General features: G+C 33.1%; 1 protein-coding gene across 2 annotated transcripts; it reads right to left on the bottom strand.

The window, feature by feature from the left end:
- Positions 1-2,704: 2,704 nt before the first annotated feature.
- On the bottom strand, positions 2,705-8,984 carry LOC139866912 (uncharacterized). 2 transcript variants are annotated; one of them, XR_011765690.1, is made up of 7 exons: positions 8,428-8,984; positions 7,714-7,898; positions 4,200-4,434; positions 3,948-4,083; positions 3,760-3,854; positions 3,229-3,332; positions 2,705-3,074 (listed from the first exon to the last, which is right to left on the bottom strand). XR_011765690.1 is itself a non-coding variant. In XM_071855205.1 (7 exons), exons 1-7 carry the CDS (start codon positions 8,883-8,885, stop codon positions 3,000-3,002), a joined length of 1,308 nt encoding a protein of 435 aa, XP_071711306.1. In that variant the 5' UTR covers positions 8,886-8,984; the 3' UTR covers positions 2,705-2,999. The 2 variants fall into 2 exon arrangements, 1 of the variants encoding a protein (XP_071711306.1); XM_071855205.1 differs by having other exon boundaries at positions 3,229-3,352.
- Positions 8,985-26,427: the final 17,443 nt, after the last annotated feature.

Here is a 26,427-nt window from a genome sequence, read left to right as displayed (position 1 = left end):
AAGATTTTGAAACGTTTCAATATGGACAAGGCAAAACCATTAAGTACTCCTATGGTTGTTAGATCACTCAATGTTGAAGCTGATCCATTTCGTCCATGTGAAGATCAAGAAGACATTCTTGGACCAGAAGTACCATATCTTAGTGCAATTGGAGCTCTTATGTATCTTACAAATTGTACAAGACCTGACATTTCTTTTGCAGTTAATTTGTTGGCAAGGTTCAGCTCTGCTCCTACCAAAAGACACTGGAATGGGATCAAACACATATTTCGATACCTTCGAGGAACTACTGATTTAGGATTATTTTATTCTAACGAATCAAAACAAGATTTGGTTGGTTATGCAGATGCAGGTTATTTATCTGATCCACATAAAGCTAAATCTCAAACTGGATATGTATTCCTAAATGGAGGTACTGCAATATCATGGCGTTCTCAAAAACAAACACTTGTTGCTACATCGTCAAATCATGCCGAAGTGATTGCATTACATGAAGCTACTCGGGAATGTTTTTGGTTGAGATCAATGACACAAATCATTACTGATTCTTGTGGACTAGAACGCGATAAAAGTCCAACAATTATCTATGAAGATAATGCAGCTTGCATAGCACAGATGAAAGAAGGGTATATCAAAAGTGACCGAACCAAACACATACCTCCTAGATTCTTCTCATACACTCAAAATCTCATTAAGGACAACGAGATTGAAATGAGATATGTTCAATCCAGCAAAAACTCTGCTGATCTTTTCACGAAAGCACTTCCAACTGCTATTTTCAGAACACACGTTCATAACATTGGCATGAGACATGTTCAAAAGATGTAACAGCTGAAGCGATGTCTACTTGAGGGGGAGTCAACTCCATGCTGCACTCTTTTTCCCTTAGCTAAAGTTTTTTCCCACTGGGTTTTCTTTAGCAAGGTTTTTAACGAGGCAGTAATTTATAGTTGATCTTCAACAAAATAAAATTGCTATCCAAGGGGGAGTGTTATAATAATAATAATAATATAGATATGGATAGTCAATTTTGGTGTATACATATAGTCAATTTTGGTACACAAAGTATGTATTTTTATATTGAGATTTTAGGCTATAAATACTCATGAATGCAAGCATTAAACTTGCACCATTTTCACACACTTACAAAGTGTTTCTTTCTTTCTCCATTATCATCTTTGTTCTTACACTTCATTATTAGTATTCTTAATCAAGAATCAAATCACTAAAGGTAGTTATAAGCCTACTGAATTATAACATCAAGAATCAAACCACTAAAGGTAGTTATAAGCCTACTGAATTATAACAAATTGATATAAATGTGCTTGTGGAACATGATTTCATTGTCTATGAAGAAATGTGTCATTTTCGGTTATATTCGTCTTTATGTATTTTCTTGATTAACGCATAAGATTTTATGTTTGAATGTTTGGCTTTTAAAGCCAAAAAGTTGCTACTAGTATACGATAAACACAAGTGAAATGAGTCCAACACGTCAAATAACCTTAATATACATACATGATTAATTAATTATTATTTTTTTTGGTGTAAAAATTAGAAAGTACAAAAAGATTTGATCAATAACTTAGATAGCTCACAAATCTTAGTTTAAAATAGATATATGTTAATGTTATGTTATCCAACTGCTCATTTTGTCACAATCTATTTCGAGTGGTGGCGTAGGATCCACGAAACAGTGTAAATAAAACTGTTTACCTACAACAAAACTCACAAGTTTCGTCAAACATGGACTTTATACAGATGTAATTGACAGGCTTTTATTTAATGTTTGCATTTGCCATCAACAGTACGCAAGGAGGACCAATCACCCAATCACAATTTATTTATTTTTTTGACGAAAAAAACAAATACTATTAGCTTAAAATAGAAGGAATACAACACAACGAAGGCCAAAGAAACAAACCAACACTAAGGGACCCAATTACAGTTTTTTTCTGGGTATCCAACGTTTTTTTTTTAAAACTAATCCCAGGATAAATACCCGTTTTGCGAGCAGTCCGGAATCATCGCAGGCAAACTTCCGTGACCATGAGGGGCCCATTAGAGTTGAAATACACCCCTTTCTCTAATAATGAGTTATGAGTCTCTTTTTACATGTTAATAAAATTAATAATTCCGTTCAAAAAAAACTCTCATCAAGTCCTTCTCCTTCCACGTTAACTTTAAATTTTACATCTGTACAAAATTATACCCGTGAAAAATATATTTAAACTCAAGTCATTCATATAATTATTATTATTATTATTTTATTATCAGATATTATATTAAAAATAAAAATATTTAAAGTTAAAGCAAAGAAAGAAAAACTTCAAAAATCAATTTTTTTCGGAGGGAGTAAAAAATATGAAAGAATACATAACTACCACTTTTTTTTTTGAACAGCTAAAACTTTATTAAAACTACCACTTATGAAACATGTTACTCCGTAAAATAATTAAACATGCTAAGGACATGAGGGCCTGAGGGGCCATGGTCCCTCCAAAAAGTTTAGGTTGTAATTAGCAGTTTAAATTACGTGGCTTTACATTGAAAAAACCAAATTATATTGTCCCCAAGACCCCAACCCCAAAATATTATGGAGTTATTATTATTGAAAACAGTCTAAAAAATAAACATTAAACATAAAAATCTAAAGTTATATCAACATATTCCTAAAATAAACTATATTAATACTACAGTCCTGAATCCGCAACCAAACTCTATCAAATATTCTGTTCTTACAATCATATAAGTATCATCTATCTAAACTACAGTACGATATAAATATCACAATTTGAATGGGTGTATAAACTATGAACAATTTAAACCCATAAACACACTTCACCCAATCGATTAGTTTTACTTTGTGCTAACTAATCAAAATTTACCTATTTGACCCCCCCAAAAAAAATATACCTTTAATTGACCCACTTAAGTAAAAAGGGCAACAAAACCCCCCACCGCAATCCCACAATGAAATTTGTAGTCAGCTGGAGCTTTTATCGCATAAACGATGGATGAGTGAAGTAGGCAGTGATGGCCTTCAACTTGTCGTTCAAAAAGTTCTTCTCAACCTGAGACAGATATTTACCAAAGTTAGATGCGCTTGGTCAACTTCGAATCACATGAAGATACAACTAGCACCATCTAAGTAGTTTTGCAAATGATTTACCAAAATTAAATAACATATAAATAGTAGTACTATATTATAAAAAGCTAATGATGTACCTCAAGCGTCCATGGTGGATTAGCAGATAGAGCCAGCTCAGCTAGTTGGTCCACGTCAACATTTCTTGGAAGAAACATAACAATTCTTGGAGCAATTTCTTTTGCTACATTGAAAAGAAACTGCCTGCAATGATACATCCACACGACCACACATAACAAAGCTTAAACGCTAAGTATGGTTCAAGTAACTAAATGTCGGTGTTGCAGAACTCGGAATTACTCGGCGAGTACTCGGTTTTTGCAACTCAGGGAGTACCCGGCGAGAACTCGGACAAAGTCGGTGAGACTTGGTCAAACTCGGTCAAAGCTCGGGATTACTCGAAAAATCGATCTAAACTCAGTCAAAACTCAAACAAAAAATGGGATAACTCGGAAAATCGGTCAAAACTCGGTCAAAGTCAAACATGGTCAACATTCGAGTACTCCCCGAGTGGCCGAGTATTCCATAAAAATTCCCAACCGGGTACTCTCTGAGTAATTTTGCAACCTTGCAAGATGTTAGTGATTGTAATTAAGTTTAAGAAAACGAACCCGTCATGTGGCTTGAGCATAGTATTTATGTTAAAGTTTCTTGCTTTACTATATTCTGGGCCTCCCCAAGGTGGAGACAAAAAGACGGCATCTGCCTGCATGCATGTAAGATAACCTTAAATACGAATCTTATACACGCTAATGTGGAAAAATGCATTCAAGGAACATAAGAGTAAGAATATTGATACCTTCAACTTTTGGGCCAAAACGAAACAGTCGCCTGTTATGAATTCTATATGATCTTTAACTCCATATATGGCTGCATTATGTCGTGCATACTCAATCTTTTTTGGATCAATATCAATTGCAATAACGTGGGCGCTTCTAATAACAAGTAAACATAAATATCAATATCATTATTTCTGTTTTCTCGGGGTCATGTAAATAAATTATTTATTGAATAATCCAAAATGTTAAAAGGGGTGACAAGTTGTGCTTACTTTTGTGCAAATCGGATGGCGTTACCACCAACTCCGGTGAAACAGTCAACGATGACATCATCACTGCCACAACGAAAAGCGTGATGATTAGCTATGCACTCTGGAGTGGCTGAAAACCAACCTTCTTCATCCATTTTTATACCGTCATCATATTTAGAAAAAAGCAAGTATCTTTGACACCAATACTTGCTAATAAGTGGAGATATTTCTTCCGTCCATACCTCTAGTTGAAGCCCTATGAAAAGTAAAAGAATTGAACAAATAGTTATCAAGCAATTACATAGTAAGAGAGAAAACAAAGGGTTTTTGTTTCGATGTATACGAAACTTGTAAATGTTTTACTATTATGTTTGTCCAACTTTGAAATCTCCTATCCATGTATCCAAGTACTAAAAGGGTCTAATGTATGCATTTAACAGACTACTTTAGGTGTACAACAACAACAACAACAACAACAACAACAACAACAAAACCCAATACCACATGAGTGGTGTATGGGGGAGGTGAGATGTAGACAATCCTTCCCCTACCCGAGAATAAAAACAAGTCATTTCTCCACCCAGAAAAGATAGAGAAAGTCGTCCCTCTCTTTATTCGACGGATAAAGAGATTGCTTCCGAGTGGACCTCCAGCCAACTTTAGGTGTACAACTTACAAATAAATCTATTTAGTAGTAAACAGACAAAGACAAATGCAGACAAACACATGTTTTCAAATCTTGACTACATACGATGGGAAAACGTGTAAAGCTCCATAAACTTTGAAACTATTAACCCTAAAACAAATATACTTATAATTTCTATCTCCAAAATAGAATATGATGATGTAGAAAACATACATATGTGAAACTGAAGATAGAGATAACATTTCTCGATCATGAATTTTAGGCAGCAATGACTGCTAAAAATTTCTAAACATACTAATAACATTAAACCTGGCGTTAAAAGAAAATAAAGATATATGATGCCATACGCAATCCAGACCCAATACAAAATTTTATATACTGCAGTTCAGCTTATCGACATTACTAGTTTTTTGCAAGCAATTAGAAGCTTTGAGCTGTTATGTATTTTAAAGGGAAATCCTACAATATATCCCACATATATGTACAATCAACCGATTATATACATATATTGACAGCCATAGGCCCGATAATTAATCATCCAATAGAATATATAGACAGCTAGAGGTGGAAATTTCAATCCATTGTTAAGACGATCAACCTGCATTATTTCTCTTTGGTGGATCAAACCAGGCAGCCTTAAAGATATTTGTTTAAAAGAAAACAAGAATGGATAGTACAGGATGCACAAAACTCACAACATTATTGTATATAAGCCATTACGTTTTTATACACACAATATATATTTGACACTAACCCCTAAAAAATAATAATAATAACTTTGGACATGTGTTTTGGGTCAACTGACCCGTTTAAACTAAAGGTTATCTGTTTTAGCATAATCCTTTGAAGCCCTCACCCAACCCACTCATTTTGTGTCATCTAACAACAATTTATCTTTTCTAACTCCTAAGAGCTTTCGTATGATAATGTATACCATACACGTAGGGATATCTAAATAATAACTCTTCTTAGTAGTGCCAAATCCCGAGTTTAAATTGAGCACCCGAAGTTTAATAAATCATTATTTTTGCACAATTTGTTCCTCATTATAATTTATAACCAACATTATAATATATAATGCCTACATTAACCTTCTAAAAAAGCAACATTACATGAAATAAGTAATATAAACATACTACATATAAGATATAAGATACTTCATATTATAACAACAAAATATGGCATATAAAACCAATGACCAATCTGGACATAAAAAAATTATTCACATTGCATTTCATCAAAATAACTACAATATCATAAAGAAACATATAAAGCTTGTATGTGGTACCGAGGGGTAACGCCCATCTCACTAGATTTGTGGATGAATGATTGACAAGATAAAATTCCACATATTGTGTTGGGGAAGATGTGACGGCTTAGATCGTCCATACTACAACATCAACAATCTTATTGATAATAACATTACCCAAACTGAAAGATTTTGTCGATCAAAATGACAACTTCCTAGTGGCAATAAAATGTGTCTGATACAACGTAATGTCTCATACCTACACATATGACTTGCAGATGAAAGGTTAAGTGTAGGTCACCATTGTACAACTCCTCATGTAAGTTCACTCACCAACTCATGTAGTGTATCATATATATGGTTTACAAGTTTTGATCGACTTTTGGCGAGTAAAGCTTACGGTTGTAAAACAGTGGTCTGCATTTAACCTTCTTCTGCAAGTCTTACGTGTACGTAAGAGACTCTATGTTGTATTGTGTCGACAAATTTTATCACCACTAGAAGTTTCATCAAGCATTTCAAAAAAACGATGTTTCATGATCGAGAAGGGTTTTTTCGATTTGGGAAGGATATTATTGAAGATATTGTTAATGTTGCTCAAATGATGATTTAAACCGTCAATTTGACAACCCCAACATAATATGTCCTATTTAGTTAGTCATTCTCTCACAAATCTAGTGGGATGTTCATTATACCTCGGTAGCCCATACAAGCACCTCCCACTCTATACGTGTAATTCTATATGTTCCTTTATGTTGTAATTATTATGTTCAAAACGTTGTGCATTATTTTCAAAGGTTTTAAAATTGCTTTTTAATATTCATCTTTTTGTAGTTATTATAAGATACACTCTTTATATTACTCTATTTCTGTAACATTGCATTTTAAAAGGTCATTGTAGGCATCACGAATTAGATAAATTTGCAATTTTTATACCTACGCTCTTTGGTTAACAATCCTCGTTTTGGCTAATAAACCATGTGGTCCCTATTTAACCATATTGAAACCATATAGTTCTGACATTAACCATCCATCTAGCTCCTTTCCTACTCTTACATCAACCATTTCTTCAAACCCTAAAGGCTAAAACTATTTCCTATATCTTAAATTAAGAACCATGATATTCTACCCTTACACTTTACAAAATCACAAACATAAACAAAACCATAAACACAAAAATAATATCAAACAGTGCCTAATTCGTCTATATAAGTTGAGTAAGTATTGCCTACCCTTTAGTAACTTAACAATAAAGTCATGAAATTGTTAAAGTCTTGTCTGAACGTACCAACGAGTCCTGGTACTTGTGCCACATAGTCCTATTATGAAACTAACAATTAAAAGTCTTAAGTAGATTGAAACATGTGTAATTACAATCAGATAAGCAATTAAGAATACTAAACCCGTTTTAACATTAAAAAACACATCAGAATTCTCCACAAGTAGCATTGCACAAATTATGGATTTACAACACTCGGTTTTAACTAATCATTTTTAACACCACTATTTATAGTTAGCGAATGATAAATCAGTTAGAACTTCTATTCTATCCCAGAATTAGGATTGAGCGAGTGATATAAAATCTTCTAAATAAGCAAGCTGAGTAACAAGAGTTGTGTAACAAAAGTTGAGTAACAAACCTTTATTGTCAACAGACGATCTACTGGATCGCCTTGTCCGTTGTACCTTCTTTTTTCTTTTGTTGGGGACAGCATCAACATTAACTTCGGTGTTCAACTTCTCAATTGCATAATCCAAACATCCAACATGTTCTTTACTAGTCTCAACTCCATTACATGCATCATTATATATAGTAGTTGCTGACCTAAAAGCACATGGAGATGTCAAGAAACATGAGTTTTACTTTTAACATACCACAAAGCACTTAAAGTCAAATGAAAACAGGCAGAATAAGCAAACACGAAAAACCATTTTGTAAAAAGCTTGTTCAGAAATCAAGAAAACCACAACATTAGGCACCATCCAGGTTTTGCTTAACAAGGGATGATATTAAGGTTGCAAAAATCGCTACTCGAGGAGTACTATGTTGGGAATTTTTAAGGAGTACTCGGCAACTCGCGGAGTACTCGAATGTTAATCAAGTTTGACTTTGACCAATTTTGACCAAGTTTGACTTTGACTGTATTGACCAAGTTCGACTTTGACCGATTTTTTCGAGTAATCCCGAGTTGTTTCCGAGTTTAAACCGATTTTCCGAGTAATTCCGAGTTTTGGCCGATTTCTGACCGAGTTTGACCGAGTACTCCCCGAGTTGCAAAAACTACTCCCCGAGTCAACGAGTTCTGCAACACTCGATAATATACTTTCATTAGTTAAGTAGATAATTAAAGTACCTGCTTGTATCCGGAAAGTCAGTTAAAGACCTTCCCTCTAAGCCTTTATCGACCTCGAGGGTTTCATTAAGATAGATGTCGAAGCAACTGACGGTTGATGATGCAATAACTGTATCAAAAATGTCAGCAGCAATATCGTTGCCCAATTCATCAGATAACACAATACCATGTTGTAAAACATCAAACTTTTCCTCTTTGCTATAACTGTTACTCGCATCAACGCTATAATCGTCTTTCGACAAATTCGGCAGTTCCCAAGTTGATTCTTCTGTTCTAAAATTGTAATAGTAGTTTCTTCCATAGAATTCATCCCAATATGTCACCCAATTTCCATACTCATCATTGTTTTCACCAATATTTGTGTCATAATTATCAGGTACACGAGAATCTGCAACCACATCAGATTGATGATGCGTCTCACCATTTACATGATTGCAGACCGCCTCAACTTCAGACATCTGATTAGTGACTGAAGGATCAAGAACATGTATATCAGAAACTTCAATGGTAATTGCTTCATGGGTACGCAGTTTTTTCGTGTGGGTATCCTTTGACTTTCCGTTCTGCTTCTGGAAAACCAATTTGACTGTCATTGCGTACAGACGACAATAACATTTGGGTGTTCAGATCAAAATGGAAGATTTTTGATATATGTCACACTGGGTTGCATGGCTTGACCAAGAGCACATTGTCAAAGAAATCGTAATAATATGTAACAAGAAACAACTAGTTTGTAAAATATTGTTGCAAAAAAAAAAAAAAAAATTATTTCAATGAACAACGTAATATATTATTCAAAAGGCCTTTACTTTTTGACCCGTTTGACTTGGTATACTGTTGACCTATTTCATTTTGATACATTGGTGATAGAATGCAACCCATATCGACTCGTTCACAGGTCAATGGGAACCCCATAGTGTTGTAAAGAGATTACTGAGTGAAATCGGTATGCTTGTTAATACCAAAACTTAATTTTTAAATTCAATAACCTTTTTCCAACTTTCAGGTTACGATTACCTCCCAGTTAAGAAAAACTGACTGCAATGTCTCTCCTAGATAGTCCAATAGCCAGCAGACAGATTTTCAACAAAGGAAACGAAACATCATTCTATATAGAAATGAACTAAACTATGTAGCTATACAAAAAAAATAAAACACACACACACACACACACAGAAGCTATAGTATATACCTTACCTCCTTGTTTGTGGAGAAAGAAAGAGGAAGTCCAAGTTCATTCATCTGCCTATACAATTCACTATCAACACATGATAAACTTCCTTCTGAAACACACAAAAAATAACAATATTCATCAAAAGGGATCTCAAGTTATGAAAACATAATGAAGATGATGCGCCGTAACCAGTGACGGAACCAGGAATGTTTTCACCGCGGGAGAATATTTTTTCAAAAGCGTTCATTTTTTTTCTTTCATTCTTCCATGAAAATGGGCTTTTGGGTTGCGGGAAAAAATATGGATATGCTTTTGGGAAAAATACAACATTTTGGGTCATGGGCTTTTGGGTTGGGGGCAAGATATGGAGGCTTTTTGCCAAATACAACCTTTTTTTCTTCAAAGTAAAGAGTCCAACAATGAAAAAAACCGAGGCTTTTGGGTCATGGACTTTTCTTTTGGGGGCAAAATAAAAAAAAAAACAAAATTTTAAGCTTATAATTTCAGATCCACGGGGGGCAGGCGCCCCCGGGCCTACTATATTTCAGCGCCTAGCCGTAACTATGTATCATACCTGTACTGCTAAACATATTGCAGTCGTCTTTTAGAACTTTCTGCACCACACAAGATGTATGTTTAGATTCAAGAAAAGCAATACCTAATGCATGAAATAAAGTATACAAAAATCGAAATTTGCCATCGGTGAATTGCATGAAATAAAGTTTACTGTGAATTGCAATACCTAATTCATGAAATAAAGTTTACTTTGAATTGCATACAGTTAATTAAGCAAGTTATGAATAATATATTGAAATAGAGTATAAAAAAATAAATTAGAACTTACTGAAGATTCTAAAGAAGTTGACCTATATTGCATCCCTGTGCAAAGATCAACCCTGTAACAACAACCCAAACAATAATTATTAATAACTTACTTTAACTTAAATGTATATATGTATATGTATATACATATTACATATATACTGTAAGATATATGATGATTAATATTCACATGTATACAATTCTGGAAATTGAAGAGGAAATAATACCAAAATTGAACTTGAGTAAGCTTAAAGAGAGAGCCAAGTGCTTTAATTGCAGGTTGTTCTGCATCATCTTCCATAACTGGTAAATTGGGGATTTAGGGCACGGAATTATAAGTGATGGAGATTGTAGCGACGTCGTTTGGGGTTGAAGAAACAGCAATGGTGTGTGTAGTGAATGTATATCCTCGTTAAAACCCTAAACCCGTGTTTTCAGAGCAAAACGAGCAATGTCAGGTTTTAAGCTTTCCCCAAATAAGTTAATGAATTTATTTATTTAGTAAAGTAATGAATATATTGATTAATTTAATAAATTTATTTATTGTTAATGAATTTATTTATTAATGAATTTATTCATACATGAATTTGAATATTAGTACTCATTTAATGATATTTTAATAATAATATTACAGTACAAATATAAATTATAGGTATATATCTAGAAAAATACCGGCCCGCGCGATACGACGGGGCCTTTCAGATTGCGTATTCATATTTGACGTAGCGTCATGTATTTACAGAATTAAAAACATGTTGTTACCGGTATGTTTGGAAATACGTGGTTAGTACCTAGTATACCTAAGGACACCGCGCTTTTAACGCCAGAAAATCGCATAAAAAGGAATAGAGCCATCAATTTGATGTGGTTAGTTTAAGTTGTTTATTATACGTGTACGTATATGTATAAGAAAAATATCCCGAAATATTTAACGTTTTTTAAAAACTGTCCATTTCGTGCGTTGCGTTGTGTTCGTAAAATTATTTCGAGTTAAACGGTGAAGTCGGGAAAATTTAACTCTCGGTGAGCAGGGAAATATGGGTCGTTGAAAATTTGGGTGGAGTTTATGTAAGTTTTTTAATAAAATAATGATTTTATTCTTTTTACCCTTTTAAAAATTTTAAATTCAACGTAGTCCGGGGAGTTATTTGAAAATTGTTGTTGTCGTTTTTGTTTGATGGCACGACAAACTTCTGCACTCCCTTTAGTATATGTATAAATATAAATATAAATTTAATTTTTCTTCAGATTTTTGATAAGAAAGTAATAATTTTATTAATCAAAGCAATCGTAATGACATGATCACAAATCCAACACGTTCCATACAATGTTGGAGCAATAGTCAATAGATATATTGTTACATTACATGCATGTATTGTTGAATTTGAAAGTTGAAGGTGACAAGCTTTCATCCATAACCACGTCCACTGAATAAAATCATAAAACTAAAAATCATATAAAATGAGCACCTAGGAAAAAATGACATAAGTGAATAATGAAGACCATAAGATCGAATTACCTGATATGCATGTGCTCATAAGAATTTGTGAAGCCACCCATTAGTAGTTTTAGAACTCTGCGTAAAGTTTCCTCTTGTGATATAAGTGACCTTATCTACTTATAAGCGTAGAGATAAAGTAGCAACTTGATTTGGACGATAGGGGACTTCCTTCCAAATAAACGCCACCTTGCTTGTAATTTTTTCAAACAAATTCAATGTTGGGCCTAGCGTACTCTGCCGGTAATAGGCAAAGGCACCAAAGAGAGGCATATCATGTGCCCTTTAACACCACTGGTAGATAGGAACTGAATTGTATCACAACGTTCTAAATGCAACTCACGTACCACTTTAATCAACTAACAATCAAACCCTTGAGACCTTCTTCAATCTCACACCTGAATTCAGTTATCGAACTAAACTCCTATTCCAATACAACTTTAAGTAAGGGGTTGACACATCCTTTGCGATTAGGCGTGTTAATAAGTTAAACTTTAACAAATTACTCGAGTCTAAGCTTCTTTAATACTACTCGAAGCTTGATAATTATCGAACTCAAGTCGCGCTCAAACAAATATCATGGTTCATTTTATTTCACGAGGAGAGCTACAAAAAGTAATATTTGGCTCGACTCGTCCAAAAGCTCGTTTAGTAAATTCAAGTTGAATAAACTTATTGAACTTGGCGAGCATGTTGAACACCTTTCAAATAAGACCAAACCTAAGAGACGGTTTCACCTTGACAAACCAAATGAAGTAAAAAATTATGTTGACTTCTAATGCAGAAATTCAATTGAATTTATAAGGCATTTGAAAGCCCATGTATCTAAGCCTATAAGTCAGTTCTATCAGTTCTAAAATGAGATTTTATGATAGTTTTATCTTCTCTAGCTGCTGAGAGATTTGACTTACTAGAAATGCATCTATTCATAATTTAGTCGAACGAGTTATTTAAGTTGAACAACTTAAATACATAACCATATGAAATATTTTATATTTTACTATGTATTAATATTAATAATAATATTATACCTATATCTAAAAGACATAGTTGCAATGAATAGTAACCAGGGGTAATTCCGACTTCACACTTTTTTTAATTAGACAAAAAAAACCGTACCTTCTGGAACCCTCTTCGCATACAATCCCTCTCTTCCCTCCCTCCAGACCCTTCCTCCCACAGCTCTCTCAAACCCGTCACCCACCACCGTCGGCAGGAACATCGCCACCAGCGCCGCCTCTACCGAGTCCACCTAATCAATTTCGGTAACCAAGAATCGATACCTTTGAAGACAACTTCGCCATCCTCATCCCCGGTATTACATAGTCTTCACTGTTAGGGTTCATTCGAACTATATTAATTTTTTTTTTTAAGATTCTCAATTGCTTCTACATCCCTTTTGCTGTTGCTATCAGGTAATTTACATCTCTATTTACAATTTTGTTGTTAGAGGTTGTTTTTATAATTTTTTTTTCATCATTTGTGTCATCACAACCTATTAAGCAGACATTGATTTCTTAAGAAGAGGTATCATATTATTCCCAATTGATGAATACTAATTTTGTTTTGCTGCATAAATTTAAGGTCCTTTTTTTTCCAGGGAAAAAAATTACACCAGCTAGGTTGTGCTCATATGCAGTTTTGAACCTATTTGGTAGTTAACAAAAATGGTGTGATCGATGTTCAGGAGGTTTGAAGTTCTTACTTCTTTTCGCTTCGGTTGACATGTCTGCAACTAAATGAAGGTTTGTGTGATATTTAATTTTATTTTTGGTAGTTTATACCACAATGTTTCAAGATCAATGTTAGTGATAGCGTTTTAAAAGTTTGGTTAGGACAGTAAGATTGTGAACAATGAACATAATTACAGACAGAACACTTAAAGGGGACATACATGTAATATCTTTCCCTTGAGTTAACTTCTGTTCTTGACTTGTCTATATTAAGTTGACACAAAAGAAATGCTACAAACAGATTGTTATTACCATATTTTTAAGCGACGTTTTCGAGCGCGAACAACGTTTCAAGATCAATGTAAGTGATATCGTTTTGAAAGTTTGGTCAGGACAGCAAGATTGCAGACAATGAACATAATATCTATAATAACCCTCACTTTTCCCTTCTGAATTTACCAAATTGCCCTTAGGGTTTCATTGTCATATTCTGTGTTTTAGCACTAGGGTTGTTATCCGGTTAAAGTTAATATAGTAATTAATACTAAAACCCTAATACTATTTGAAACCCTAACCCTAACCCTACCTATTAACTACTAAACCCTAATCCCATTTAATATTGAATATTAAACCCTAACCCTAATACTAAGTATAAATAATATAAGCAATATGTCATAAATTAAAACGTGACAATATTTATAAGATTCAAACAAGTACGAATATATGTAAGCTAAATAGAAGCAAATGTAAATTAATAAAGTTAGGGTCTAATATTTAAATAAATGTAACCTTAATATTAATAATAATAATATATATATATATATATATATATATATATATATATATATATATATATATATATATATATATATATATATATATATATATATATATATATATATAAAATACATAATAAATAAACAATGCCGTAAAAAAAATAAAAAAATAAATATAATGCACATATAAATCGGCTGTATTGATTTTAGGGGATAAAACTTGAGCATTTTTTTTAAGCTTTTACAAATCCTAGTTAAACTATAATTAGTGTCCTTGTTCTTCAAGAAAAGTGAGTGCAATTAGGAAACCAACCCATCTATTTAAAGCATCATGTATTCCATAATCACTCACCACAAATAAACCCATCTGTCGACAACTTCCAGCCTGCTATTCCCTCCTTTTCCTGTCGACTAAACAGCTCACAAAACCCTTTGCATTAGTCGACTAATACCCTTCTGGTTCCCCTCTTTGTTGTTGACTAAAAACCACCAAAACACCCTCCTACATTCGACATACAACCTCACAAAACCTGCTGCATATTCGCCTGTTTCTGGCTGCTATTCTTGTTGTGATTGACGAGCCAAAAAAGTCCAAGAACCATCCATTGTTGCTGCGTGTTTCCTGGTTTCTTGCTGCTGCTGTCTTGCTGTTTTCTGTCGAACCAGGTCAGACCCAAGAAGACCTTTTGGGTCGTTGTTGCTACTGCTGTAATCTGGTTCTGTTCGTGAAGACCCAAACAGCCCTCTTTTTGGGTCGATTGTTGTTGCTGCCACTGTTTTCTGTTTTTGCTTCGTATCATCATCATCCTTAGTCTCAATCTTAGTAAGGTATACCTAATAACCCTAGTTAATCTTGTTCTTAATTTAATTACTTATAAGTATCATATTAAGTATTATGAAGTATGATCTTGATAAAGTATTATGATTATTAAAAAGTTTAGGTTATGTTTAAGTATTACATTATGTATAATCATGATGAACAAGGTTAAAAGTATAATTAAAAGATGTATGATTAGGGTTATTTGTTAATAAGCTAGTTAATAATAAGATGAAGATTATGATCGTGAGTTAGATTATGAATATGAGTTGAACTAGTAATAAATATCATGTATTGATTATGATTAGTATGATTAGGGTTAGGAGAATTTAATAATGATTATGGTTATACATGAAGTATTGAATGAGGGTTACAAGTTTAGTATTAAGGTTGTAATTAAAAATTTATGATTTTATGTTAAAGTTATTAGGTTAAGGTTATGATAATTAGGTTATGATTTCATGTGCATGAGTTTAATTAATAAGTAATAATAAAGATGATGTACATGCATGCATGCATACGTACGTATGTGCATGTATACATTGTAGGTATATGTGTGTGTGTATATGTAAATATATACATACGTGTATATGTATGTGTATATATGTATGTATATGGTACGTGTATATGTATGTATGAATGTGTACTATGTAAGTTATATAAGGTTAGTAAAAATAATAAGAAAAGTAATAAGTGTATATATATATATATATATATATATATATATGTATATGTATCATCTTACATTAAAGTATATATAACACCTACATATATTTTACATATATATCACCTAGTTATAAATATTATGTATCATATAGGCGTATTTATGTATATGAAACATATAATGACAAATATACATAATAGTTGATCAATTAAATAATAATACTATTATTAGTATAACTTATACACCTATCTATATAGTAACACTTAATTACACTATATATATATATATATATATATATATATATATATATATATATATATATATATATATTAACTAATAAGTATATTAATAACTTGTTATGTGTATACATTATTAACGTGAAGGTTATAATTAAAGGTAGCGTACAAAGACTACAAACATCATCGCTACTTGTGGCCTAGGGTGATCCTTGGTACCATTATGGGACGCTTGTGGATCTTGAATGCCATGACTTAGATTCTGGTCAAGAGATCCTTAGCCGCTCGGTAACAATAGATCATTCGAGTGACTTGCATGGTAGCAACGAAGTTGGGTGAGATTGTACAACATCTTTGTTAAGAATTATAACCCGAACATTCTTAAGTTAGAAGCTTACTATAAGTGGAAGCTTTCCATAAATAGTAGGTTTCCCAAATATAGAAACTTTTGAGAAATAGTAACTTTTCTCGAAAACCGTTACTGTTAATATAGTTTACTATATTAATAAACAAACTTTATGTCTATTAGACATTAACTAATTAAACGTTATATCTCTAGGTTGAGATCTCCGATTACATACACCGTTCTTACTTCTTATGTGGAATATCTTACTTGCTACTAAGGTGAACTTCATAGCCCCTCTTTCTACTATTTCTTAACTGTTTTTATAAACTTTGGGGTGAGACACATGCTTGCTTTTAAAATGATTTACAATTTAGACACAAGTACCTAAACTATTTGATATGCAATTTCGTGAGACTTTTGTTAAACATGTATTTACTATTACATGAGAATCCCCGCCATAATATCGTTAATTGCTGGAATTGAAATTTGCAAGCTTAATTATTGTGAGTAGACCTATTGGGAGTGACGTCTCTACCCATTGGCGTAATCGTCAAGGGGTACATAATAATGATTGCCGACAACCGGACAGTGTCAGGGGTTAATGTTTAGTTTGATATTATAACTTATGGCATATTGAATACTTTGATACTTTATAATTAAATCTTGTGGTCTAAAACTTATTATAATTGTTAAACCTATGATGTTCACTCAACCTTTGTGTTGACACTTTAAGCATGTTTGTCTCAGGTGAAGATTAGCTTGTGTGCTGCCCTATGATGCTTAGTTAGCTATTGCATTGGAGTCCACATATTAGACTTATCACTTGAATTTTATTATGTAAAACATTATTATGTTTCCGCTCAAATCAAATTTCGTTTTATTAAAACGTCTCATATAGAGTCATTCTCGTTTATACATACTTGTGTTGTGATATTGTGAAGTCATATTTCTCCGACCCTATTTGGGGGTATATCAGAGTGGTATCAGAGCCAGGTTGTTATAGAGAACCAGGATTGCATATTATGTGTGCCTTATGTGTTAGTTAGATGCCTTAGCAATCTATAGGACTATAACCTTTCCTGCCTTAGTCTGAAGTGTAATCCTCATATCTATGATTGCCTTACTATGCCCCCTTATATCCCTGCCGTCATACCGTGCTTTAGAATCTACATAGTACTCATTCTCTAGGATATCCAGTCATCACCCAGTCATCGTTTTGGATACCGAAGGATTCGACACTGAAGGATCTATCCGCACACCCAAATACTCACTTGCTTCACCATCATTATCACTAACTAACCCATATTACCTTTTCTTATCCATTGGTGTTGCTACCTAGTGCACCATAACTCTCCAACTAATACTGTCTTTGTGTATTGAAGATCAATGGCAACTCGTGGTGCTAACGCTCTTCCCAATGTTACTTTGACTCCCGCACAATTTCAACAACTGCTTGCTGCCGTCCAAGGCAACAATAATCAAGGAAACAACCAAGGAAACTGATGTTATGCGAGGTGTATATGAAATAGCTTATATTTTACTAGGAAATACTATTAAATATGATACAATTTTACACAAGATATTTATTTATTTATAGAATGGATATACTTAAACCTTGCTACAACACTTATAGGCAGTGTACCTAATCGTACAGTAGTGTAGTTTTTAGTAAGTCCGGTTCGTTCTACAGGAAAAATCTTTAAACAAAGCTTAACGCTATATTAGTTTAAATTTATAAAAATACAAATATATATATAAGTAATATTATTATTATAAAGGGGGTTTTTACCGTTTAATGACCGGATTGTCGATTTTAAAACTTTAGTCGCAGTTAAAACCAAAATTAAAAATAAATACAAAACTTAATGTAAAGTAAATAACGATAATGAAATTGCGATAAATAAAAGTGCGATAAAATAAACTTGCGATAATTAAAAAGTACGATAATTAAAAGTGCAATTAAATACAATAACAATAAATAAGAGTGCGATAATTAGAAGTGCAATTAAATATAAAATAAAGGAAATTAAATATGAAATAAAAGAATTATGCTTATTTAAACTTCCGTAATCATGATGTTTGACGTGTTGATTTTAGTTTTATGCCCATGGGTTAATTGTCCTTTGTCCTGGATTATTTAATATGTCCGTCTGGTTTTTGTCCATAACAGTTCATCAGTCATAAATATAAAGTGCGAGTGTCCTCGTCAAATTATCCTTATACCCGAAGTTAAATATTCCAACTAATTGGGGACTTAAACTGTAACAAGGTTTTAATACTTTGTTTATAATTACACCAGGATGTCGACTGCGTGTAACCCAAGGTTTTAATACTTTGTTATCAATTATGCCAAGTGTCCTTGTACATAATTTCACCCCTGTTTTAATAATTATAGTGGTTATTAATCCATTCCCGTGTCCGGTTAAATGAAGGATTATTCGTACATATAAATACCATGCCCATCGTATCCGATCGAGTGTATATGGTTATTTATAGGGACGTCCAATTGTAAATCTTTATATTAACATTAACAAATTATCATTTAGTTAAACAAATATAAAGCCCATTAATTGCCCATAGTCTAATTTCCATAAGTGTCGTTCTTTTGTCCAAATCCCAATTATGGTACAAAGCCCAATTACTCAATTTTAGTAATTAGCCCAACATCATGATTACTTCGTTTTAAATAAGCATAGTAATAACTTAGCTACGAGACATTAAATTAAAAAGGTTGAACATAACTTACAATGATTAAAAATAGCGTAGCGTTACACGGACATAATTTCGACTTACACCCTTACAAAATTCGCTAACATACCCTTATTATTAGAAATTAAATATAAAATTAAAATATAAATATAAATATATATATATAATTTACGTATGATGAAGAAGGAAAAAGATGTGTTTTGTGTTACACCAAAGCTCGATTTTTATAGGCCTGTGATCTGAAAAAGATGCTCATGCGATCGAATGAGCTTTACCCTTCAAGGCCATGCGATCGCATGGCCAGCTGGGGAGAGCCAAATTTGGTTGTTTTCTTCTGCCGACGTTTATTTAAATATAATATAATATATATATTAATTTTAAGAATTAATTATATATTATATTATATTCATATGTATAGTTGACTTGTAATTTTTAGTCCGTTGCGTCGAGCGTTGAGAGTTGACTCTGGTCCCGGTTTCGGATTTTCGAACGTCCTTGCGAATAATTTAATATCTTATACTTTGCGTTTTGAATCTTGTACTCTTGTAATTTTGAGACGTTTCTTATCAATAATTGGAACTTCATTGATTGTATTTTGTACTTTTGAGCTTTTTGGTCGTTTGCGTCTTCAATTCGTCGAATCTTCCTTTTGTCTTCACTTTTTATTATTTAAACGAATATCACTTGTAAATAGAACAATTGCAACTAAAAGCTTGTCTTTCTTGAGGAATAATGCTATGAAATATATGTTCGTTTTTAGCATTATCAAATATTCCCATACTTGAGCGTTGCTTGTCCTCAAGCAATATAGTCTTGAAATACTAGAATCACTTTTTTATTCTTCACACTTTGTACATCAGTGATTTCAATACGGCGGTATAAATAATGGTAGTAACGTTGTGGTTTACAGTCCCACATGACTATAAAAATTTAGATCCATTAAGGAAATTGGATCTTTATGAAAACATTTAATCTTTTGAAAATTAAATCTAGCTTTTACCCTATATAAGTTTTCCGGAATAACCCTTCACCGGTGTTTGCAAATTCTTTTTTTTTTTGTGTGGGTTTGGTGGGTTTTAGATTTGAAAATTTTGGCTCAAAACTTATGGTTTTGTGTCACCCACTTGCTAACCTTGTATTAGGAAAGCAACACGTCCAGTATACTTGCTCCGTATATTACCTTTTGGTAAACTACCGTCCGGTTGTAATGGAAAGCGTTGAACAAGCAACTGTTAAGGCAATGTCCCCTGACATGCTTTTAATTATGGTCTATAACGTGTCGAACGCAATTACTATTCTTGGTAGGAGCAATAGTAAAGCTCACCCTTTTAATTTATCGGTCTGGCACAAGGTCCTGTTTTCGACCATGCTATGCAACCACCGTTCTTACGGTTGACACCCGATTTGGTTCAGGTGACCTAATGAATTCCAGGTGAATTCCTAGGATTTTACGTTCAAAGGTAATGAACACACTGAAAATAGGGTTTTCAGAAAACAAATCGGTTTTAATTTGATCAAAATATTTTCTCGTTCAAGCTTGAGTTTAGATATCATTGAATTCCATGAGTTTGTAATTCTCAATCTTTAAGGTCAATCTCTAGGATTGAGTAATATCAGTCTTAAAAGCTGATTTTTGATCTTTAAGGAGATTATCCTTTCTGGGGATCTGATTCATTAGTCTTATCAAGCTAATTTGCACGGTGCCCCCCCATTGTACGAGATAAATCCTTCTCATGGTTAGGATAAATCTGACCACTTGGCGACCCTGTTTGATGCTGAGGTCCGTGGATTTCCTGCTGATTTTAGTGATGACTTTTCTAGGTTTTTCGTCAACCTACAGCTGGTCTGGACGACAACTTCATGACCTAAATCAAGAAGCGCGTGTCTTTTTCGGAAGACTTTACTTCCTTTTAATGATGGAATTGATTCATCGTGTAGATCTATCTTTTCTTTTCTTTCATCGGGTAAAACAGTTAATTATCGTTCAAAACAAAAGTATTTTTAATTATTTGTACAAAAATATGTGATATATATTTTAAATAACTCGGTGAAAATTTCCCACACTTGGCTTTTATTTTCCTTTTTGTTCTCCTCTATTCCATTCTTAAATGAATTCTAACATTTTGGTTTATTTCTCAATTTATGTCCTTTCCAAGGTAACAATAATTTCGGTGTTAACACCTAGTTTTATCGTTCATAAATTTGTATAAACATGATTTTGAGTTCATTTAATTGAAAATTTTGAAAAATTTTACTAGAATTGGGTAGTCAGTATATAAGACTAGGGCTGTTCTTTATTATCAGAGAGCACTAGATTCTAATACAACTACTACTTTACTAGTATTTCTAATGGTAACCAAGTGTATAAAGTAAAAAATTTTAAAATCCGAAAGAATTTAACCCCTTCCCACACTTAAGATCTTGCAATACCCTCATTTGCAAGAAATCAGTAACAATTTAAATTATTGAGGGTGATTAGCGTAAAAATGATTAAATTTTACCAAAGTTTCCAAACATATTGGCGTTTGTTTGCTGAATGATAAATGGTGCATATCATGTGTTCATTCCGTCTGTTGTTACATCACATTTATTTGTTATCTTGTCGTCAAAATTAGTAGCTTTTGCTGAACTTAATGCCAGTCTTTGAAAATGCGCTGTTTTACCCTATTTTGTACAATTTACAATATACATACATACAAATATAAACATGCATGGCAATTTGAAATGGGACTTAATATCCCACTTTCAAATCCTAAATGTGAAATATTAGTACACAATAATAATAAAAATGATAAAGATTACATAAGTATATTCAATAACATAAGTTTAAACATGAATAAGTAAAAAGATAAAAACATAAAAATCATATAAATAACCAAATGGAACTAAATCAGTCTGGATATGGGTTCCAGTTCATCTCGTCAGGTGGGTTCCATTGTTGGTTATAGGTGTTCTGATAGGCTTGGTTATAGTCATACCGGTTAAAGGGTGGTCGGATATCGGGGCTGTGTGGCGGAAAATGAGCAGGTCGAGTAGGTACATAGTTATTTGGTACCTGATATGATAGCTGGCTCATGATTTGGTACTGATGAACTAACCAGCTATCGTGTTGGCGTCGCCTATAATCCTCGTATACTCGCTCGGAGTTCCACTGCTCATACATACTATGTCTGGCCGCGTTCGTCATTGCTTCCTCATCTATACGAACGTGGACGTCAAGAATAGCATCTCGAAAGACATCCCTAATGTCTTCCGCCTCCTCCATTTCCTCGTCTGAGCCTCTCTCTACCTGAGGATGAGATCCTTCATAGGGTACTGCCTGGTTACGTCTACTTTTCAATACCTTAGCACCCACATAAACTTTCAATCCTAAGGGCTCAACCTGTTCTCTACAAAGCTGTAATGGACCTCCTTGGTTCCTATCAACACCTAAATACTCTCCAATGAGAGTAACAAAAATACCTCCTCCTATTATACTCCCGTCCTGCATTCCCTCTACCATTTTAGATAAATAAAAAGCAACACAGTAAGGGATATTGACAAAGCTTCTAGGATCCCGAATACACTTTAGGTAGAATAAATCATGTAAGGTAATTTTTTCTTTATTGTGGCCTCTCTGTGTAATCGAGTTAGCCAAAAATCTATGAATAATACGAAGCTCGGCTCTGTCAATATGTGTATAGGAGTGTCCTCCTGCTCGTGTAAAAACATCAAAATGTGACATACGCCTCCAAATGGTGTCAGCGTCAAAATTGCTATCTACCCTTTCACCATAATGAATCAAGTTTGTACAATCGGGTAGTAGCAACTCACCAGGAGTATATATCTGTAAAGCTCTGGCCATGTCCAGCATGGACATTCTGTACATCCTACCACCAAGGATAAACCTAAGAAATCTTCTATCTTCTATTCTAACTATATTTGTATCAAGTGATACAGTACTCATCAACTCAACACACCATTCCTTATATACAGGTCTACGAATGGTGAAAAGACGTTCCCAATCTGTAAAAGAAGAACTGCCATACCTTTGAACTAAAAGCTGTCTAACACGGTCAGCTAGATGGACCGTTTCCAAAGGGGCCCAATCGATTACCCTTGGCACCTCTACATTTTTTGTTACCAATTTGAATTTGTTCCTTTGATATGTCTCGTAATCTCTCCATCTCCTATCAAATCTCATATTAGGATGCAGAGTGTGCTCAGGAATCGTTGGGAATTCTACTGGCGGCCTCATTGGGAATACTATGAATTCATCAACAAACTATACCGGATCATAATAAGGTATGTGCTGATCAGGCTGTTGTTGTGGTTCTTGTTGTGATTCTTGTTCGTGTTGCATTTCTGGTTCTGGTTCTGGTTCTGGTGCTGGTGCTGGTCGTCTAGATGATGATGCTCCTGAACCTCCAGTATCGGCTTTCTGTAAAACACATTAAACACAAAATTTGTGCATCCAAATATGCATTAGTGTTAGCAAAATAACAACTTAAAACAATCACTATAACATGTTAAATCAAAATTAAACTTATACACATTTTCACAATTTTTCACAATTCTACACTTTTCAAATAAGTACATATAAAAATGTATACAAAGTTCATAAGCATTTAACTCAAATAACATGTCAAAATACATTTAACTCAAATAACATGTCAAAATAGTCATTACTAATAATTAAACAAGTCTCAAATGGCAAATATATTTAATCAAGTTCATGAATTTTGGACTTAAAAAGTCCACTTTAATCTCTAAAAATCATGTTTAGGATCAATGTTTGGATCATTTAACTATCTAAACATGTTACACTACTCAATATAGCAATAATTCATGACAAAAATTGGCCATAACCTGTTTATATCAAAAAGCCCCAAATTGCTCAAGAACACAAACCCTAGATTTCTAAATTTTTTGAAGTTTTTGGCTTCAAATCATGTTAAATAGCATCAATCTAGGTTATACATGCACAAAATACTAACAATTTAACACTAATTACACTAGAAATTAACAAAATTGCATTAGGTAAAATATTGGTAATTATCACAAAAACTAGGAATTTATAGAGTTTAGGGGTGTAATTTTTACCATTTTGCTGAAGAATGAGAATCTAGGCATGATTAGAGCAAGAAAAATGACGAATTATGGTGGAAAAATGATGAAATTTGGTGAAGATTTGAGAGAGTTTCGTGTTTGTGTGTGTTGTGGTGAGGAAGACAGACTCGCTGTCTGTATGTATCAGGCCAGATTTTTGCCTCCATGCGATCGCATGGAGGTATAAGGTGATTCCCATGCGATCGCATGGGTACCCGGCTACAGTGTTTTGACCTTTTTTTTTTAAACCTTATACTTTATAAAACTTATAATTAATTAAATTTTAAAAATTTGTTTTCCTTTAGGAGCGAGGGTGTTTCGGATCGATGTCCTAGTCCGTCCCTCGACAAAATTTTAAAATTTGTCAATTCAAAGCGCGGTTTTAAAAGTAAAGATTTTTGGGGTTTTTAATGTTTTTGGCATACTTTAATTCAATAAGATTAAAAATAATGATAATAAAAGTTCTCGTCCCTCCCTCGGGTAAAGCAATTTCGGTTCAACGACCTAGTCTTCAACTCACGACGAATTTTAAAAATCATATTTTTAACTTAGCGAAATAAAGTAAATTTTTGTTTTTAAATTCACACCAAACTTAAATTTAAAATGCATAAAATTAAAAATTCATATTAAACTTAATTAAAAATTCATATTATAAATTTACACTAAACTTATATTATATTTTTGTTTTTATACATACAAACTTATATTAAAAAGATTAATTTTTCAAATATTTACAAACTTAAATATATTGATTTTACAAAGTTCAAAATATTAATTTAATATTTATATATTAATTTTAAAAACATGGTAAAAAATAAAATTAAAAATCTTTTTGGCTTTTATCCCATTTTAATCAATCAAATATTATCAAAAATATACGCCCATCTTTTCGGTAAAGTAATTTCGGTTCCATGACCTAATTTAACTCATGACGAATTTTTGAAATATTTTGGGTTGATTGATTAAAGATATTTATACCTTAAGAATAAACGTTAAATTTCGCAGTGATGTAATAAATTTTTGTATGATATCAATAATTTCGGTCGCCAAACCTAATTTTATTCAATACCAATTTAATACTTTATAGCGAATAAATTAGCGTTTATTATCAAAAGGTTAAAAATAAAAATAAAAAATAAAAACTGTACAGACTTACCTGTGAGATAGTATTCTTAGTGATATGATCTATCCCATTCATAAGATAGTCGGTTTAATTGATTTTCCATGGCTACATAGGCGTAACCTCGAGCATTCAGTGTTTTTTCTTCTAAACATATGAACGGTCCGCCTCTGCATAAAGTAACAAATTCGGTGTTTGAATAGGTTTGATTATTTGAACATTTACCTCCATGTGACCATTTTCCGCATTTGTGACATCTTTCTAGGTGTCGTGCTCTTCTTTTCGCTGCGGATTTTGATTTTCCTTTACCAAATTGTAACTTATTATCTTCGCATCTGGATTCTTTTCTTACTCCGTCCAATCTTTCTCTGATTACTGATACTATTTCACTCGGAAGTGTGTCATTATTACGTTTAGTGATCAAAACGTGTAGCATTAGACCATGGTTTAGTTCACAGGCAGTCTTCATTTCGTAAAAACCTAAAAAAAATAAAAATTCAGAATGGGGGGAGAAGACTAGTTCTTTAGGGTCTGCTAGGGAAAGACCATTCGGGTTCTATTTTCGAGAACTACACGAAAACAGACAATCTAACTCTAACAGAAATACATAATATCCTTTAAAGACTTGATTCTCCAGACACTTAGTTAGCTGTGGTATCGAAATTGTGATTAACTTCATTGTCAACTTCCATTGGACTATCTATGTAATGTTTAACTCTGTGACCATTAACTTTAAATTCAATCCCATTTGAATTTATTAATTCTATCATTCCGTATGGGAAAACTCTTTTGACTATGAATGGTCCAGACTATCTTGATTTCAATTTTCCAGGAAATAGCTTGAATCGTGAATTGAAAAGAAGAACTCTGTCTCCTTCTTTGAATTCTTTTGAACTTCTGATTCTTTTATCATGCCATTTCTTCGTTCTTTCCTTATAGATTAACGAATTTTCGTATGCTTCATGTCTTAATTCTTCTAATTCGTTTAATTGATTTAACCTTAGACGTCCAGCTTCATGTAAATCAAGATTACATGTCTTCAAAGCCCAAAATGCTTTGTGTTCAATTTCTACTGGA

Source organism: Rutidosis leptorrhynchoides, chromosome 9 (assembly GCF_046630445.1).
Source record: "Rutidosis leptorrhynchoides isolate AG116_Rl617_1_P2 chromosome 9, CSIRO_AGI_Rlap_v1, whole genome shotgun sequence".
Classification (NCBI taxonomy): domain Eukaryota; kingdom Viridiplantae; phylum Streptophyta; class Magnoliopsida; order Asterales; family Asteraceae; genus Rutidosis; species Rutidosis leptorrhynchoides.
Note: the sequence above shows the minus strand (reverse complement) of the source record. Positions and strands in the feature narration are given on the sequence as shown.

What these genes read in the sequence shown, in the direction of transcription:
- LOC139866912 (XM_071855205.1), bottom strand. Translation starts at nt 8,885, where the DNA reads ATGTCTGAAGTTGAGGCGGTCTGCAATCATGTAAATGGTGAGACGCAT. An exon ending in TTTTGGCCCAAAAGTTGAAG is followed by an intron (nt 3,855 to 3,947) that starts GTATCAATATTC and finishes ACATGCATGCAG; the next exon opens with GCAGATGCCGTCTTTTTGTC. An exon ending in ATCCACCATGGACGCTTGAG is followed by an intron (nt 3,075 to 3,228) that starts GTACATCATTAG and finishes TATCTGTCTCAG; the next exon opens with GTTGAGAAGAACTTTTTGAA.